The sequence below is a fragment of the Apis laboriosa genome, unplaced genomic scaffold (assembly GCF_014066325.1).
Source record: "Apis laboriosa isolate Shangri-la unplaced genomic scaffold, ASM1406632v1 scaffold104_cov149, whole genome shotgun sequence".
NCBI classification, from domain to species: Eukaryota; Metazoa; Arthropoda; class Insecta; order Hymenoptera; family Apidae; genus Apis; species Apis laboriosa.
In genome coordinates this window covers 107,329-122,976 of record NW_025220694.1, presented here as the reverse complement: position 1 = coordinate 122,976, position 15,648 = coordinate 107,329, and the positions used below count along the sequence as shown (strand labels likewise).

At 36.6% G+C, this 15,648-nt stretch overlaps 2 protein-coding genes across 16 annotated transcripts in view; one reads left to right on the top strand and one right to left on the bottom strand.

The window, feature by feature from the left end:
• Positions 1–15,648, bottom strand: part of LOC122713572 (disks large 1 tumor suppressor protein) — a 524,720-nt gene that overhangs the window by 403,943 nt on the left and 105,129 nt on the right. The gene's annotated exons all lie outside the window — the stretch shown is intronic.
• Positions 5,791–7,074, top strand: LOC122714667. Its single transcript, XM_043936251.1, has 2 exons — positions 5,791–6,028; positions 6,460–7,074. The coding sequence occupies exons 1-2, from the start codon at positions 5,885–5,887 to the stop codon at positions 6,859–6,861; spliced, it is 546 nt and encodes a 181-aa protein (XP_043792186.1). The 5' UTR covers positions 5,791–5,884; the 3' UTR covers positions 6,862–7,074.

The following is a 15,648-nucleotide window of genomic DNA, read 5'->3' as shown; positions in this document are numbered from 1 at the left end:
GATTTTTGCGTTTTAACTTTTAGAATGAATCTTTCATTCCAAGTCCTACGAGTATATATTAGTATCCTGTATGTAACACTGAAGTATTCATTATGTTCTTTTTTTTCTTTTTGTGATAAACTTGTTATGAAAATTGAATTAGATTTAATTTAAATTGGAAGCATAATTGCGCGGCATAATTGAATTTTTAATTTTACTTAAGGATTATAGCGCTTGAAATACATTTCGATACATCTTGTAAAATATCAAATTCCAGATAGAATATTTTTAATTAAGAAAGTAAATAGATATTTGACAAATTGATCGAAACTTCTCGATAATTAATTCGATCGATAATTAATTTTTCTGCAAAAGATTCGGAAGATCGTTTGATTTTTCCACACGAGTTAAATTCTTTCGATAACTAGGAAAGGGGGACATTTAGTTTTTTCAAACTACGACAGAAAGCTACGTTTCATTCCCTGATTCGCCATTTCGAATGGAACAAGCGCGGTGGATTTCAATAGCAGGCGAAATCGAACAATTTTCGTGATGGTACGACGAAACTTCTTTGTCCTTTACTAATCGAAAATTTAGAACGGAAGAGATCAGTGAACGAGAACTATGAACATGCTTTATCTTTATACCCTTTAATTGTTCATATCACGAATTCTCATCTCATGAATTGTTGCATGGGATGAAAATTTGCAACGAATTCTTTCCTCTCAATTCTACGATCTTTTTTTTTTTTTTTTCTATAAAATTCCAATATTTCTTTTTACAAGCAATATCTTATTTTTTTATAAGAAAATCGGACAAAAATAAAAATAATATGCGAAGGAATAAAAGGACATGGAGATCAAAAAACACGATTAATTCGGACGAATACGACACACGGCGAACGTGATTCGAAAATATTTATTTTAATGGTAAAAAAATTTTAATGGAATTTTTGTTTCCTTTTCCTATGTATCTGTATGTAGTTGCCGATGAATCATAGTGGCTGCAACATCGAATGGAATAAAATTGCCGTACATACGTGATCGTTGAAACGTGTTGCCAATGTATTTCTCAATTATTTCGAACAAAGAACCCACGCGTTCGACGAAGCGTATAAATTTTCTGTTTGGGACATCTCAAAAAATTTCACGTGTCTCGTTTTTTTTTTTTTTTTTTTTTAATAAAAATAAAAAGAAATTCCATGGTTTTGTGACGTGACTCAACACGAGCTCCTCCATACGTGCTCGTTTTAACTTTCAAGTAAAATAAGTTCTCGTTAGGTTTCATAGAGGCGTAATATCAGCCGCGATACGGTTTAAAAATTATAGGGAGAAACATTCGAAGCGGCGGACAGTCGCCAAGGGAATGGTGCCGTGGATAATTCCGTTCGCGTATCCGGGAAAAAATTAAAGCAACGACCGAGCGGAGGGATCGGAGGAGAAATGTCTCGAGTTTTCCAGAGGTAACCGAAAAGTTTGCGATAATGCGAAAAGAAAGTTTGTTCATTGGATACGCCCTTTAAGTGTCAGCTGTTCCAACTATTGCAATTGAGGCGAAATATCGTCCCGGGCAACGTTAAAGCACGACGCATGGAAGTTATTGGAAAGTTGGACATTGGATGAGGGGGGATTGGAGGGAGTGGAGAGAAAGAGAAATAGATTTCGCAATGGGAATAATCTGGATAACCGTGTTAAGAGTGGCAGCATCGTGGAAAATATGCTTGAATCCATTCGAAGGGGGAGGGGGGTAGTAGTAGTAGTAAGCTGCTGGTAATTTCCGGTTAGCCTCGGCTCCATCAGGAGCAAGGATGGAAAGTCAAAATGGGAGGAGGGCTGGACACGACAGGACGTCGATTATTCTGCACGTGTTTCCAGAAAAATTGAAAATCTTTTTAATCGAGGAGATCGTGCAACTCTGAAATGCGACCAAGCTACACAATTTCTTCTTCCTTCTCTCTCCTCTTTCGTTTCGATATTCCCGATGTATCGTGGCCCAACTAGATCTTCCTTTTACGCGAAATCTCTGCAACTTGTTATTTTCTATAAATAGACAACGATTATATCGATGAGATTATTTTCTTGTGCAGTTTTACAAAATATATGAATATATTAAATTCGAAACTACGATCAAGATAGATCTTAGAAATAATTATTGCTAATCTATGTACAAATTTAATTAATTAACAAGTTATAATGTTTACACTACTTATAATATATTTATAAATAATATATTTACTACTTATAAATATATTTACATGTACAAAAAATATATTTACATGTACAACATTCTATTTAGAATTTTCTCCAAGATATAAATAAAATATTATGATATTTTAATAGTTTCATTTAATGTTTGAAATTTCATATATCTTTTATCCTTTAAATAAAATTAAGGAAGCTCATACAAACTTCGTAGAAAGTTCTTCTTTGCAGAGTCTAGAAGAATTATCTAAAGATCTTAAGTATTATTTCTTCTGTAAACAAATATTAAAAATAAGTAAAACGATATCTTTGCTCAGAGTTAATCAAAATTATTAATATTTAATTATTAATTACTTCGGTAAAACTTCCTCTACAAATTTACACGCGTCTTTATACACTTCCTCTATGTTTCTCTCCGCGTCAATAATCTTCATTACACGTTTGTTAGGCATTGTCGCACTTTTCACATTTGCGAAGTAGTGTATCATACGATTGACAACAGCCTCGTCGGTATCGTCGAATCTCATCGTGGTAGTGGCACGTTTTGACATTCGATCTTGAAGAATAACTCTTCTTGCATACAAATTTATTAACAAATCGGGCTGCCTTACTTCCGAATTGAATATCACAGCCTGTTAATCGATTAATCTCTCCATATTTCTCATATTTTTTACAATATGTATCGTTTCATCATAAATTAAAAAAAAAAAAAAAAAATGAAACGAGATAAAACTTCTTTCAAAATTCAATTACGTTTCTTAACCCATAAGTCGCAATTCAATTTTCAATAGGAGTAGGAAACATTAATCAATCGAATTACTCGATTATTCCAAGTAATATATCCTAACTGCACTTAAATATATTATAATTATATTTATTAATATAATACGTACATCGATTGCAACCTCTCAGTTATCTAAAAATGATAGCAGTACAAATGATAGTAGTACTTGGATCGCGATATACCGAATTATGAATTGACATATTTATCAGGATCACGATCTATCAAATTTCTTTATATATAATTTGGATCACGATTTTATTACATGAATAATGCATAGAGCTATCGCGCTATGAAAGGGTTGAGAAACGTCGAATCAGAGTAATCTAACGAATAACCTGTTTCTTATCCCGTGGGAAACCAACAACTAGATAACCAATCGTAGTCGGATTTTTTAGCATTTCCCTCACCACCAGTTGAACGATAAACTCAGCCGGTACAATGTTACCTTTTTGCATGTAGGACTTGAAAAAATTTCCTCTATCTGTTTGTTTATTGACCTCTTCGCGTAATATATTTGTCACAGATATCAGCTTCAAATTATACTGGGAGGACAATTTTTTAGCCAACGTACTTTTCCCGACACCAGGGCCACCTATCAGAAAAATTATGCACTCTTCACCCTCCTTCAAAGGTGTAGTGTCCGCTCGTGGACCCATCAGCGCCAAAAAATTTTCCGTTTCTCTCTCGATACAATTACCCATATCGCCGAATATTTTTCTCCGCTTAATCGATGAATTCAAAATTTGAAATTTCGGATTAAGGATTAATGGTAAATGAGTGGTAAAAGAACGAGGACTCTTGTCTTTTACCGAAAATTTTTTCAACGATTCGCTCCTTTTTAAGGAATTCCTCCGCGGTTTCACGACGTTCCCCAAAAAGGAGATTCTTCTACGATGATGCCTTTACCATGAAACTTTATCATGTTCCACAAGATTGTCATTTGAAAATTATACGAACTCGATGGACAAAGTGTCAATGAGGGCATCTGTTTAAGAGCTACGAAGGAACAAATGATGAACATTCTTAATTATGTTCTTTTATATAATTATTTGGAGTGTGTTATATAAAGCAGTTGATAAGAAGGATAAAAAGATTGTGTTTCGAAATGACAACAAATTAATTGGACTACAATCCAGTAGATGTTTAACCTTCAATTGAAATCATTTGACTATTCATATTCCTCTATGAATTTAATTGAATATTTTATGCTACGTACTTCATAATTCAACGAAGAATCGATTGTATAAAAAACATGCTATTGTTTCTTTCTTTCTTTCTTTCTTTCTTTCTTTCTTTTTTTTTCATAATTACTTTAAACTGAACTAGTCTTTAAGTCCCATAGAGAAGATTTTTTTGAATCTTTTGGGAATTAGTATTTTCCTTTTTATCGAATATTTGTATTGGTATTTTTATCATTATAATTTGATAATATAATTTGATATTACTCTACACGTTTTAATATAATTATAAATATCAAGAAAACAATACAAAAGCAATATATAATAACAAAACTAATATAAAATACTGAGTAACAAGAAAATAATAAGCCACAACCTTTCTTGGAAAAAAACCTCGATATAATAAAAATCAGATAATAAATAAAAAGTAATTATATATAAATGAAATAATTCTTTCTAATTTCAGATCCCTCGAATTGACGTCGTGTCATCGAATTGAAGGTTAACCTATCATTTAACACGACAGGCTCTAACTAACCATTTTTCTATTTTACTCCTTGAATATACTAATAAGAAATTTTTGGTGTGAAAACAAAATTAAGTTTCAACCAGCATAATAATAAAGATATTTGTTTTTCATCCTTCCTGAAACTGAACAACTCGCTTTACGACCATGCACCAATATTATTTAAATTTCCTGTTTTACATCTTTTCCCCGAAGAATCTCTCACGGATGTACCAATCCTCCTCCTCCTCGTGAAATCTTTCTTAACCCGTGTTGTTTATGATCACGAGTTCGATCACTTTAATATATCACCCTCTGAATTTCTCACTTCGTCGTTTCGTCCACGATCGTGCTCTCGGGCTCGCCTCCTCCACCTTCGAGCCTCGACACGAGTCCCCCGATATGAGACGAAAATAAATAATTCCTCAACCGAGTCACGCTCCTTCTCTCGAAAAAAATTGTCAAGACCGATAAATAGCGCGAACGCCCTCCGCCCTCGTGAATTATTCTATCGACTGAAGTTGAACTCCTTTCCCCCCTTTCGATACCTCTCTATATCGTTTCGTCGCGGATGGATTTCAGTTAATGAAATTCCTCCCGCTAATGAAATTTCCAAACGTTTCCCTCCCCGATTCCAACTCGCCCCCCCTATCACCTGGAGACAAATAATCCTCGTGAAAAATGTGGAATATCATGGGAGAGGGAACGAGCACGAGGAATTGCGTCTCGCGCGTGTAAGAATACTAAAAAGGGGGGGAGGGGAACGTTTCAATTTAACGCGCGGTTTCACCGTCCCTTTTTCACCCACAAATTCAATTCCTCCAAGATCGACGAAGAAGCAAATTGTAAGAGTATCCTTAGAGATGTGGTAACGTAATATCGAGGAAGAAAATGTTAGAATGTATGGTAGAATGTTTAAACAGTTGCTCCGAGCGAATCACGCTTCGAGGTACGCGCGAGACGCAATGGTGAGTATGAATTGCAAAATACGTGGAATATATTATATTGGGGGAAAAGTCGGGGCAGAGGATAGATTACGTAAGGATTCTCTTTCTAACGAAATCGAAGAGAGAAGAGGAATAGAGAAAGAGACAGAGACAGAGACAGAGAGAGAGAGAGAGTAATTTTTAATTTTTATGGTTCGAAGGTGAACGTGATATCGAGACGCGGCAAAAGCTACAAGGATATAAGAAAAGCTTCGATCGACACTTTTACCTCTATCATTCCACAAACGAGAATGGACATCGAGCAGAAGATGAAAGAAGTGTCGGAGCTGCTCTCGAAAACTGCCAAAGAACTGAGCGAGTTGATGAAGAAGAACGAGGAACTCTTAAGGCAGGAGATAAAAAAGGTCGAGGAGGTTATTCGACAAACTATAAAGGTATCATCGATCATGATTGACGAGTAATTCAATTAAAATTATCGTGTAACGATGGGAACCGAGTTCGAACAAGACTCGAGATTATTTGTACGAATGAATTCCCAAAAATGGTGTGAATCGAAAAAATTATTTCTTTACGAATATATAAAATTACAACGATTCTGTTTGCCGCGTATATAATAATTTATCGAATTGAATTTAATTAAACACCTATCGAACTCGATCCCATCGTGCTATTAATAATAATGAGATTGGAAAGAATTACGATAGCAAAGAATTTAAACTCAAGTGACAAAGACAAAGAAAGAATTCAAAAAGTTATCGTTTACCTTATTTTCATGGAGATTCTACTTCGAATTTGTAATACGCTTGTGAATCTCTTCGAACCGCGTCAAGTCAGACGATTCACGGCCGAGATAAACTTGTTGCAGGTGTGCTCGGAGGGTAAGGTGGAGAATCTTCGGGACGTGAAAGCGAAATACGACGAGAAGGTAAAAATCTGCAACGAGAAGGCCGTGATTGGATTCCAGGCCGCGAAGACGAAGTGCGACGAGCAGTTGAAAACGGTGAAGGCCATCAAGAGCTCGATGAAACAAATCTTGAAAGACTGTTTGGAGACGAACGAGTTTGTTAAGTGCGTGGCGAAGGAGACGAAAAACGCTATGAAAGAGAGGAAACAGGTCTCGCGGCAACTGGAAACCACCGTTAAAAACGCCGAGGTCTCGATTCTGAAACAGTTGAAGGAAGCTGTGAAATGCCACGCGGACGCTCAAACGGAAGCCCTCAACGACTTGCACAAGATTCTAAACGAGACGAAAGATTGCATCAAGTAAATTTTTCTACGCGGATCTTGTGATTAGAGATAACGGGTATTGATTGGAATTTTTAATTAGGGATCAATTGAGTTAGAAACCGTGATATCGGTTACCCATAGCAAAGCGTAGAGTTTAAGGATGAATCGTAAGCCCGAAAGAAAGAAACAGTCAATTAATTCATCAATTAATGGACAATCAATAAAGATGCGAAAGAACGAAGCTGTTCGAAGATAGAAAGAATTTTATAGATGCGTTAAGGAAATAAAGAGATTACAAATACAAAATTTTGTATACGTTTCTTCTAACTATAATTAACCTGTTTAATTGTATAAGTCTTGCTGTTTTAAACTATCTTGCACAATTCAAAAAAAAAAGTTCAATCCTACTCGAATTCTTTTAATTTCCTTTTCTAAAATTGCGACTTTCTTTTATTAACTCTACTCTTATTCTCCACTATTGCTAATTGGAGAATAACCAAGAACGTGTCTCGAGCAAAAATTAAAAATAGAATCGCATAGCAAATCAAGAGCAAACTGAACGAAAGAAAAATCCTCATCAAAAGTCAATTTTAAAGCGACACCCTTTCCTCTTCCCTTTCTGTTCCTCTTCTCTAATCTCTAATGATTAATTAGATGTTCTTAAGAACACGTGCACGATGTTAATTGCCGTCCGATCGATCATCTCGATCAAATATTCCAACCCAACGTACACACAAAGCATAAAGGGGCACGGGTGGCAGGTTCACGGATCAACGAAGCGAAGAACAGGTAGTAAACCGTGAAAGATCGCCGCTCTAATGCATGCGACACGAGAGAGCAATTAACGTAACAAACGACTTGATTCCTCGGCTGACAGGTGTGCCTAGCGATAGTTGACCGTGTCGTCGTGGATATCCTGCGTCGGCACTATCGTTCCGCCCTTCTTCCCTTTAATGAGCAATACCACGGGGCGTTTCACGACTTTAGACAGCGTCGCGTGTACATCTGATCTGATTAAACGAGCTGTTTACACGGACCGCTCTCAAATCGAATGCCACGCCGCCATTATGCGCGCTGTTGATCGTTCGGTTAAGAATTCAAGTTCGATCTTTCCAGTGTCGTACTTATCCTTGTTTCACGTTCTGTAATTTCAAAAAAAATGTATAACAGAAGGGACAAAAGATCGTTTAGATAACGTTTCCGTTCACGAGTGTTGCGTTAATTCGTACGAGGTTTTAATTTTTTCGAAGAAAAATCGAAGATTTTTGGTCTGTGGTTGAGAGAGATTAAATCGCGATTTAGAGCGTGGATACGTTTAGGGTTTTTTTCTTTCTCTCCTTTTTCTTTTTTTTTTTTTTTTTTTTTTGCAAGATGATAGCCGGAATTTGTGGAATGAATAAATGCGGAGTTTTGCATATTCTCGCGGTATTTGGACGATCGTGAGTAATATATCTTGTTAAGGGGGCCAATCCCTAGTTGGATTTATGACGCGCTCGCGAAATCATCTGTTATTTTTGAACCGGGATTGCCGCGATGAAACAAGTTGGGGAGGGAGGGATATTTTTGCATATTCAGAAGCTCGGTTGCTTGCGCGGCAAATCGATGGTAAATTCGAGTGGCGAAAGGGAAATTAATTGCTACTTTATTGGAGAGTTTTCGAGTGGTTTCGTAACTCGACATCGATGAGGTGTATGAAAAAAATATAGGGTGTATGTGTGCTTAAAAATGCATCGAATTCAATTCTCGTTTGAAACGTTGATTCTTTTTTTTTTTTTTTTTTTTTTTTTTTTTTTACATAATAGTAATTAATTTATGAATTATTGGAAGATTAATTCAATACGTATACGAAGAATTTTATCATTCATGTGGATTTAATATTGTCGCGAATTTTGCGTTATAAATAATTCACGTATATACCGCACGACTCCTATTGAATATTTTATATTCGATGGGAACAAAAGAGATGATTGTTGTTATTTTAGAGATCAATGTATACACGTATATTTAACAAACTCGATAAACGAGCGACGAGCGAGTAATTTTAACAGTCCTAATAATCTAGGTTACTTTTTTAATCGCTCGAAATCGACGAGGAACAATATCGATAATAACCCATCGTTTCATCAAGGTTCCTCCGACATCATTTGTGCGTGCACGCGATAACGATAACAATGCACGGAGATTCCGTCGTGGCTCGCGAATAAAGCGTACAAGGGGTGGTTTATGGAACAATACGAGTTCGTTTCGACGGTATATCGAACAAAACGGATGATATTTCTACCATCTCGTTTCGAAATTGTCTCGCGTTATTTGGTAATTTTTCGACCGCTGGCCGTATTACGATTACCGGAAAATATTAGAATCGCAATATAATCGATCGGATCGATGAGAAAAAAATCTTCAAAATAGGAAACTCGTACGAAACTTGATAAAACTCGTAAAAAAGGAAGATCGAGGAGCGGTAAACGAAATAATTAATCATCGATTAAGGGCAGGAACAAAAGGAATGGCGGTTAAAAGCAGGCTCGTAATAACGATCGATTATCGTTATCGAACAATAGCTCAGTAGAGAAATCGTTAGATCGTCTATAAATCGTAACAACACCGTTGCTATCGCGAAATGCAAATGATTCGCGTTTCAACGATGCGTTTCCGAGCTTTTCGACCGTTTGGTGTTGCAGCGAATAATCCAAATGTTACGTTGAAAATGAATCAAAGCAGCGATAATGGTGGGTATCGGTATTTAAACGTATCATCGGGCATGATCGGTGAAATCGATGGATAGGAAAATAATTAATAATCGTGCTCACACATCGTGGAAAAGGTATTACGAACGGTTAAACGAACACGTAGCCCTGATCCATTTTCAATTTATAATGCCCGCGGCACGTTGCGGCATCCGTCTTCCGAGTAAACTATGTTGAACGCGAAGAGCGGCGGGGCGTGGCGAGAAAGGCTAACACCGCGAGATATTTAATTGATTTAGGTGACAGAAGGCAGCCACGGACTTTCCCGCAGGACGTTCAGAATGCGACCATCGAGTGGAATTCCGAGAACACTTAGCGAGATCGGTTGCGGTCGCGCGGAATCGTTCGAAGGATATCGGTATTCGGCCACCACCTGCCACGACCAACACCTCCCACTTTACTTCGCGAAATGAGCAAACTTCTGATTGCCTTGATCTCTCTGCTCCGGCCAGAGCATTTCCAAAATTCCCAACCTGACTTATCAAGTTTCCACTTCCGTTTTTCTCTATTATATATTCCATTTCATTTTTCCGAAATAAAATCGCGCTCGCTTTACGGTTTTACTTTACAGTGGCGATGATTTATTAAAGAAGATTTTAAATGGAACAATTAGTGGCAACTGTGGATGTAGAGAATGAATAATAGACGAGGAAAGGATTAACGTATGAAATTCATCATTGGCTGTCTTTGGAATATCTTTCTGGATACCTAGAGGATTTTTATTACAAAATCCTCTTTTTTCTCTTTTTTATATACTAATACAATATATTATTCAAATTCGAAAACAATTTTGCACAATTTTGCATTTTATGGAAAAATCCTATTGCTTAACAAATGAATTTACTTTGTATCGAAAATACAAGATGATCGATACTAAGAAAATTTCATTCGTTTCCTCTCTATCTGACAGAGGCGAAAACCAAACACGAGATTCAAAAGCTCAATCAATCTTATAACTCACTATTTCTCGAAGAAAACTGCAAACGTGGAATATTCGAGCTTCCAATTAATCCATCCTGCGTAACGAGAATATCCTTTATACTCCAAGTTGCACGCACCTGTGCGCAACACCGAAGCCCACTTAGGCAAATGAACGTATCGGGGCGACAATCGACTGGGAATCCCGTTGATCAAGGAAAAGGGGAGCCGAGATTTGCGCGCCTACAGTCCATTAAAATAAGTGGCCACGCCACGGCGTTAATAATAGCCAGGCCAATTACAGTGGCGGCATCGACGCCTCTACTTTCCAACCCCCGGTCAGAACTTTCAATTAGCTGCTCAACCTTGCTCCCCTACCCTCTTTCAGCCGCCGCTGATTCTTCCCTCTAGTTCTCCCCGCAGTGCAATCGGTCCCCGAGAAAAGTCATTACAGACGACGAGCCGCGGTCAACCGGTCGGAATTTCACCCTCCAACCCCCTCCGACCAAAAGTCGTTCTACCGCTCCTGAAATATTAATAATCGAATTTCAATCGAGACGGAATAAAATTGTGTGGATGACGATTTCCTTGAGAGAACGAAGAGAACGTTTCTCTCGACAGAGAATCGAATTGATCAGATGCTTTATTTACACTCGAATCTTCTTCTGGTGATTCGTCTAGTAAACACGAGGAAGGAAAAGTAGAGTAGGATCTTGTTGTCGATTACAGAGGAGGAGGAATACACGATTTCTTTCGGATAACGAAGATTTCTATTTTTCGTGTAATTTTTATCACTCGTTTCTTTCTGTTTTCCTGAAATTTGAAGGATCGTTTACAACGTTTGCACGTTGTAATAATGCTTTTTTAAAATAATTCGATGCCTGGTACGTTGGAATATCCGCTTTAATTACTATGTTGAACGCGAGTTCTCTTCGAGGCAATTAAGACGTGTCGGAGCACTGTTCAATTTTCGCCTCGTGACGCAAACATAATAATCACGATAATTGTTTGCCACGCGAACTCAGACTGCCCTTCTGATTCTCCAGATGTCCGTGATTGTTTGCTCCGTATACGGACGCGATTGCCTTCTAACGAGCTACCAAATTTCATACATCCCTGTACCTTTCTTCAACGAGATATCTACAAGAATAATTACATAATTATTTTATATTTCGATTTATGACAAAAATTATATTGCATAAAAGAATCAACAATCTCTGGACATCGTTGGTCAACAAACTCGTAAACTAATAACGCACGTTGCAAACAGGAAAAACCGGATAATAAAATAAAATCGTGATAATTGATCAAAGAAAGAAAGAAAAAAAAAAAAAAAAAAAAAGGAAAATTTTTCCATTCGATCTCGTATTCCTCGGTCGCATCATCGATCTCCATCAAAATCGCATCGAGCCGATAATTTTCGCCAATGTGACCGCATTAGACCGTTTGCAGAGATTGGGCTGTACATACATACAACAATAGATGCGACGGTTGGCAGGTGCAACGGCAGTTGCATCCGTGCAACTGCAAGCCACGCTCGATCATTCTCTCGTCTCAAGCTGTGGTAGTCGGTATTCCCCTGTCTCGTGCCGATTGGCCGCATAATCAGTAATTGCCACGATGCCCGCAAACTATCGCCCGCAAACATCCCTTATGGCATTACGTTCCTGTGACGAGGGTGGACCGATTGCTGTTCCCCGTTCTATACGTCGCTAATTCCTACATCCTTGTTAATTTTGCTCGTTGAGCCGCGTGAATTCCAGGAGGGGGGAATTCGGGGACGAAAGATCGGTATCGGTCTTTGAATAATCGGTGTTACGAAAGGGGGTAGACGATAGATAGTTTATAGGCGGAATCTCGAAACGAGGAACAAGACGTTCTGAAAATGGTAAGAAAATTGAATTAAAAGGAATGAAACAAATGCTTGGAATAAGTCAATTTTTCGAAACTGAGGATTATTTAAATTGCAGAACGGAATTACTAATTTTCTTTTTTCAAACGAAGAAAGGAATTGTTCATAAATTGGCTATTAATTCAATTTTCACGCATTGAATGAAAATTCGATCGAATCGACTGGCAAAAATTACTTATCTCGAGAAAAGGAATCTTGATCGGAGGAATGCACGATTTCTCTCGCACTTTATCAGGCCCGTTAGTTAGTCCTAGTTGGTAAGGTTCGTATGGTTGCAAAACTTTTTTAGATACCCTCGTTAACGAGTTTCCTTAGTTACCGATGCTTAGTCGCTCTTAGCCTCTGGAATCCGTAGGAATTTCATTTCCCTGAAGGGTAACTTTTAAAGAGTCTCCGGTTTAGAGACGAAAAAGGATACCGTCTAGCTTTACCGGCCCAGAACTTTATTAATATCCTACAAGTTTGTGCGTCCCAGCGAAAACGGTGAAAACGAGAAATAAACGAAGAAAGTGCATTCTATCGTTCGTTTAATTTCTCCTCCTCGTTCGTTCCTCGTAGCACGCGATCGATTTCTTAATATATTTACGAGTGTTTTCTTTCGACCGTTCGACACTTTGATTCGAAAGAAGCTGACTCGAGATCCTTTTAATGAAACGTTCTTGGAAAGAAATATGATAGAATATAAATAAAGGTGGGATTTTTTAACATTTTAATATTTTTAACATTTTAGACGATTGCGTTTAATATTTTAAATATATATATAGATGCGTGTTAATCAAAATTATTTAGTTTGACGAAATATTCGAATCTCGTGTATAGATATCTTAAGAGGAATCGTCTATAATTCAAAAGTCATTGTAAATTTGAAATTTTATCCATTCTCCTTCCACTCGCTGTGAAAATTTATAATTTAAGATACTTTAAATTTAATGAAACGTTATTGCTTCGTGTTGCGGAAGAGAAATAGTAATACCTCGATCGAACTCTTGTAAGTGGAACTTTTAATCATTATAAATCATTATAAAGCTATTTCGATTCCTTTTTGTTTCACATATTGTGAAAATTTTCACAATATTTCTGAATTTATTTCAAAATTGTTCGCGAGTGTATAACGTTATTAATATTGATCTTTTTTTTTTTTTTTACGAATTTTTGTTAGTTTTACGTGTTTCGGACAGTTGTACAATAAATATCAATGTCTAGTGGATTAATTGTTTCTCTGATAATCAAAACCAATTATACTGGATTCATTGTAACCATAATTTTTACACCCGAGTAAAAATAAATTTGACATCATTTACCCAATCTCTTCATTGATTAAAAAATATAAATATCGCGAAGTGCAAAATTAAATTTCATTTTCACGAGCCGTACGTACGGCTATCAATTAAATGTTTGTCCAATGTTTATGTGGTAAAATGAGAATTTTCATTTTTCGACACGTATACGTCGTTATTTTTCAAATATTTTCCCTCTCTTTAACAGGGAAACAAAATATCAAAAACAAGGATCCTAATAATTCGAAACATTTTTATAAAACCACAATAACTCGTCTGTTATTAATGAAACGAATATATCATTGAAGAATTGTTGAATAAAAAAAAAAAAAAAAAAAAGAAAAGAAAAAAAAATAGCAAGGATATTTAGTTGGTGTGAATGATTGTTGGATCTTCGACTGATTTACGAGAATCGAATATTCACGGTGCACGAATTTGGCAATATTCGTCATTGCAACTCTATCACTGTATGCCACCGATATTCGCATGATACATTACAAATGTCAACGTTATCTGTTTGTCGAACGTCGGGTCAAACCATCCTATCACACGAACAATCCCCATACGAACGAAACTCTATGAATTCTTCACAGCTCTTCCGTTCCATTTTCCATGATAATTTATCCGATTAATTCGATGATCTTGTAAATTAAATAATAAGCGAAAATATTTAATCAATGATTGTTGTAATTGAAATATTCGATTAATAATTACAATCGATTATTTGTTAACACAGTAGAAAGTGGTTACTTCCCAATGAAAATATTCTTTTTCTTGCTTTTACAATGTTATTCGCACATCTCATCCTTGTATTGTAGCTACTTAAACATATATCAATTAAAGATTAAGTATCGAAATTTGTGACAAAGTTAAAAATTTCACTTTATCCTTAGATTTAATATCGATCAACTTGATCATTAATAAATCTCTCGTGTTCTCTTTCGTTACTTTATCGAGAGAAATTTTTTCTCCTGACGATTCTCGACACTGTTTTCTATATTCCAACCAAAGATCGTCCTCCAGAGAATCGTATCGCGTTGAAGAATCGTATCGTGTGTAGAATAGAAAAACAAAAATAAAAAAAACAGAAGAAGAAGAAGAAGAAGAAGAAGAAGAAAAGAGGGTCAGATTCCTAGATATTCAAACTTTTCGCGAAGCCGCCTTAAACTTCGTGCCTCGGCGACGAAAGTCTACGAGCTTTTGTAATTTATGCTGCGTCACTCGAGTTCACATGGGTCAAGGGGCGCCGAGGAGGACGCGGGAACGAAGCTGGAAAGCTGGTTAGGAGCCACTCGTGTCGGCTCTATTTGACGATAGTCTGCTCCACGAGACGGCTCATCCACTCGAAACTCGACGATGACACGAAACGAGAGAAACCAAAGGATTTTGGAATACGACAGACACAGTCGTTGTGGCCAAAAATATTTTCTCCCTTCGTCGAGGTCGAGTGAAAAGAGAAAGTATATCCTGGAATGAAACCTGGCTATGGTTAAATGAATTTTCTTTTTTTTTTTTTCTCCTTCTTGTCCATCACGGTTCTTCTTTTCTTTTTCTTGTAGAATTTTTATACGGAACAATACGATTGTTCTTTTAATAAATTTTTAATAAAAACGAACGATTCAATATATATACGGAGATGGTGATGTAATTTTTATTCTAGATTAAGTCGTAAATTTCGTAGCTTTCACAGAAAATAATTTCTCAAACTCAATTATGAACAGCACCAATTGCAATTATCGAATGAACGTCCATTTATCTTCCAAACAAATTGCTCTCAAAGAATATCGTCGAGCGAAGAAATAGCGAGCTGTTAACAAACTTATCCCCGTGGGAAATTGATTTCCTTAAGTGAGATTTATAGCGCGAATACCGAGCATGATATTTTCTTTAATTGCACGCGTGGACTCCGTTCTTGTTAACATTGTGAACATAAGTTTGACACACTTAATTTTTTGAAATTAATTTTACGAATA

Excerpts from the sequence above, each read along its gene's own strand:
- LOC122714667 (XM_043936251.1), top strand. The coding sequence starts at position 5,885 with ATGGACATCGAGCAGAAGATGAAAGAAGTGTCGGAGCTGCTCTCGAAA. Across the intron at positions 6,029-6,459 it reads TTATTCGACAAACTATAAAG|GTGTGCTCGGAGGGTAAGGT; the intron begins GTATCATCGATC and ends AACTTGTTGCAG.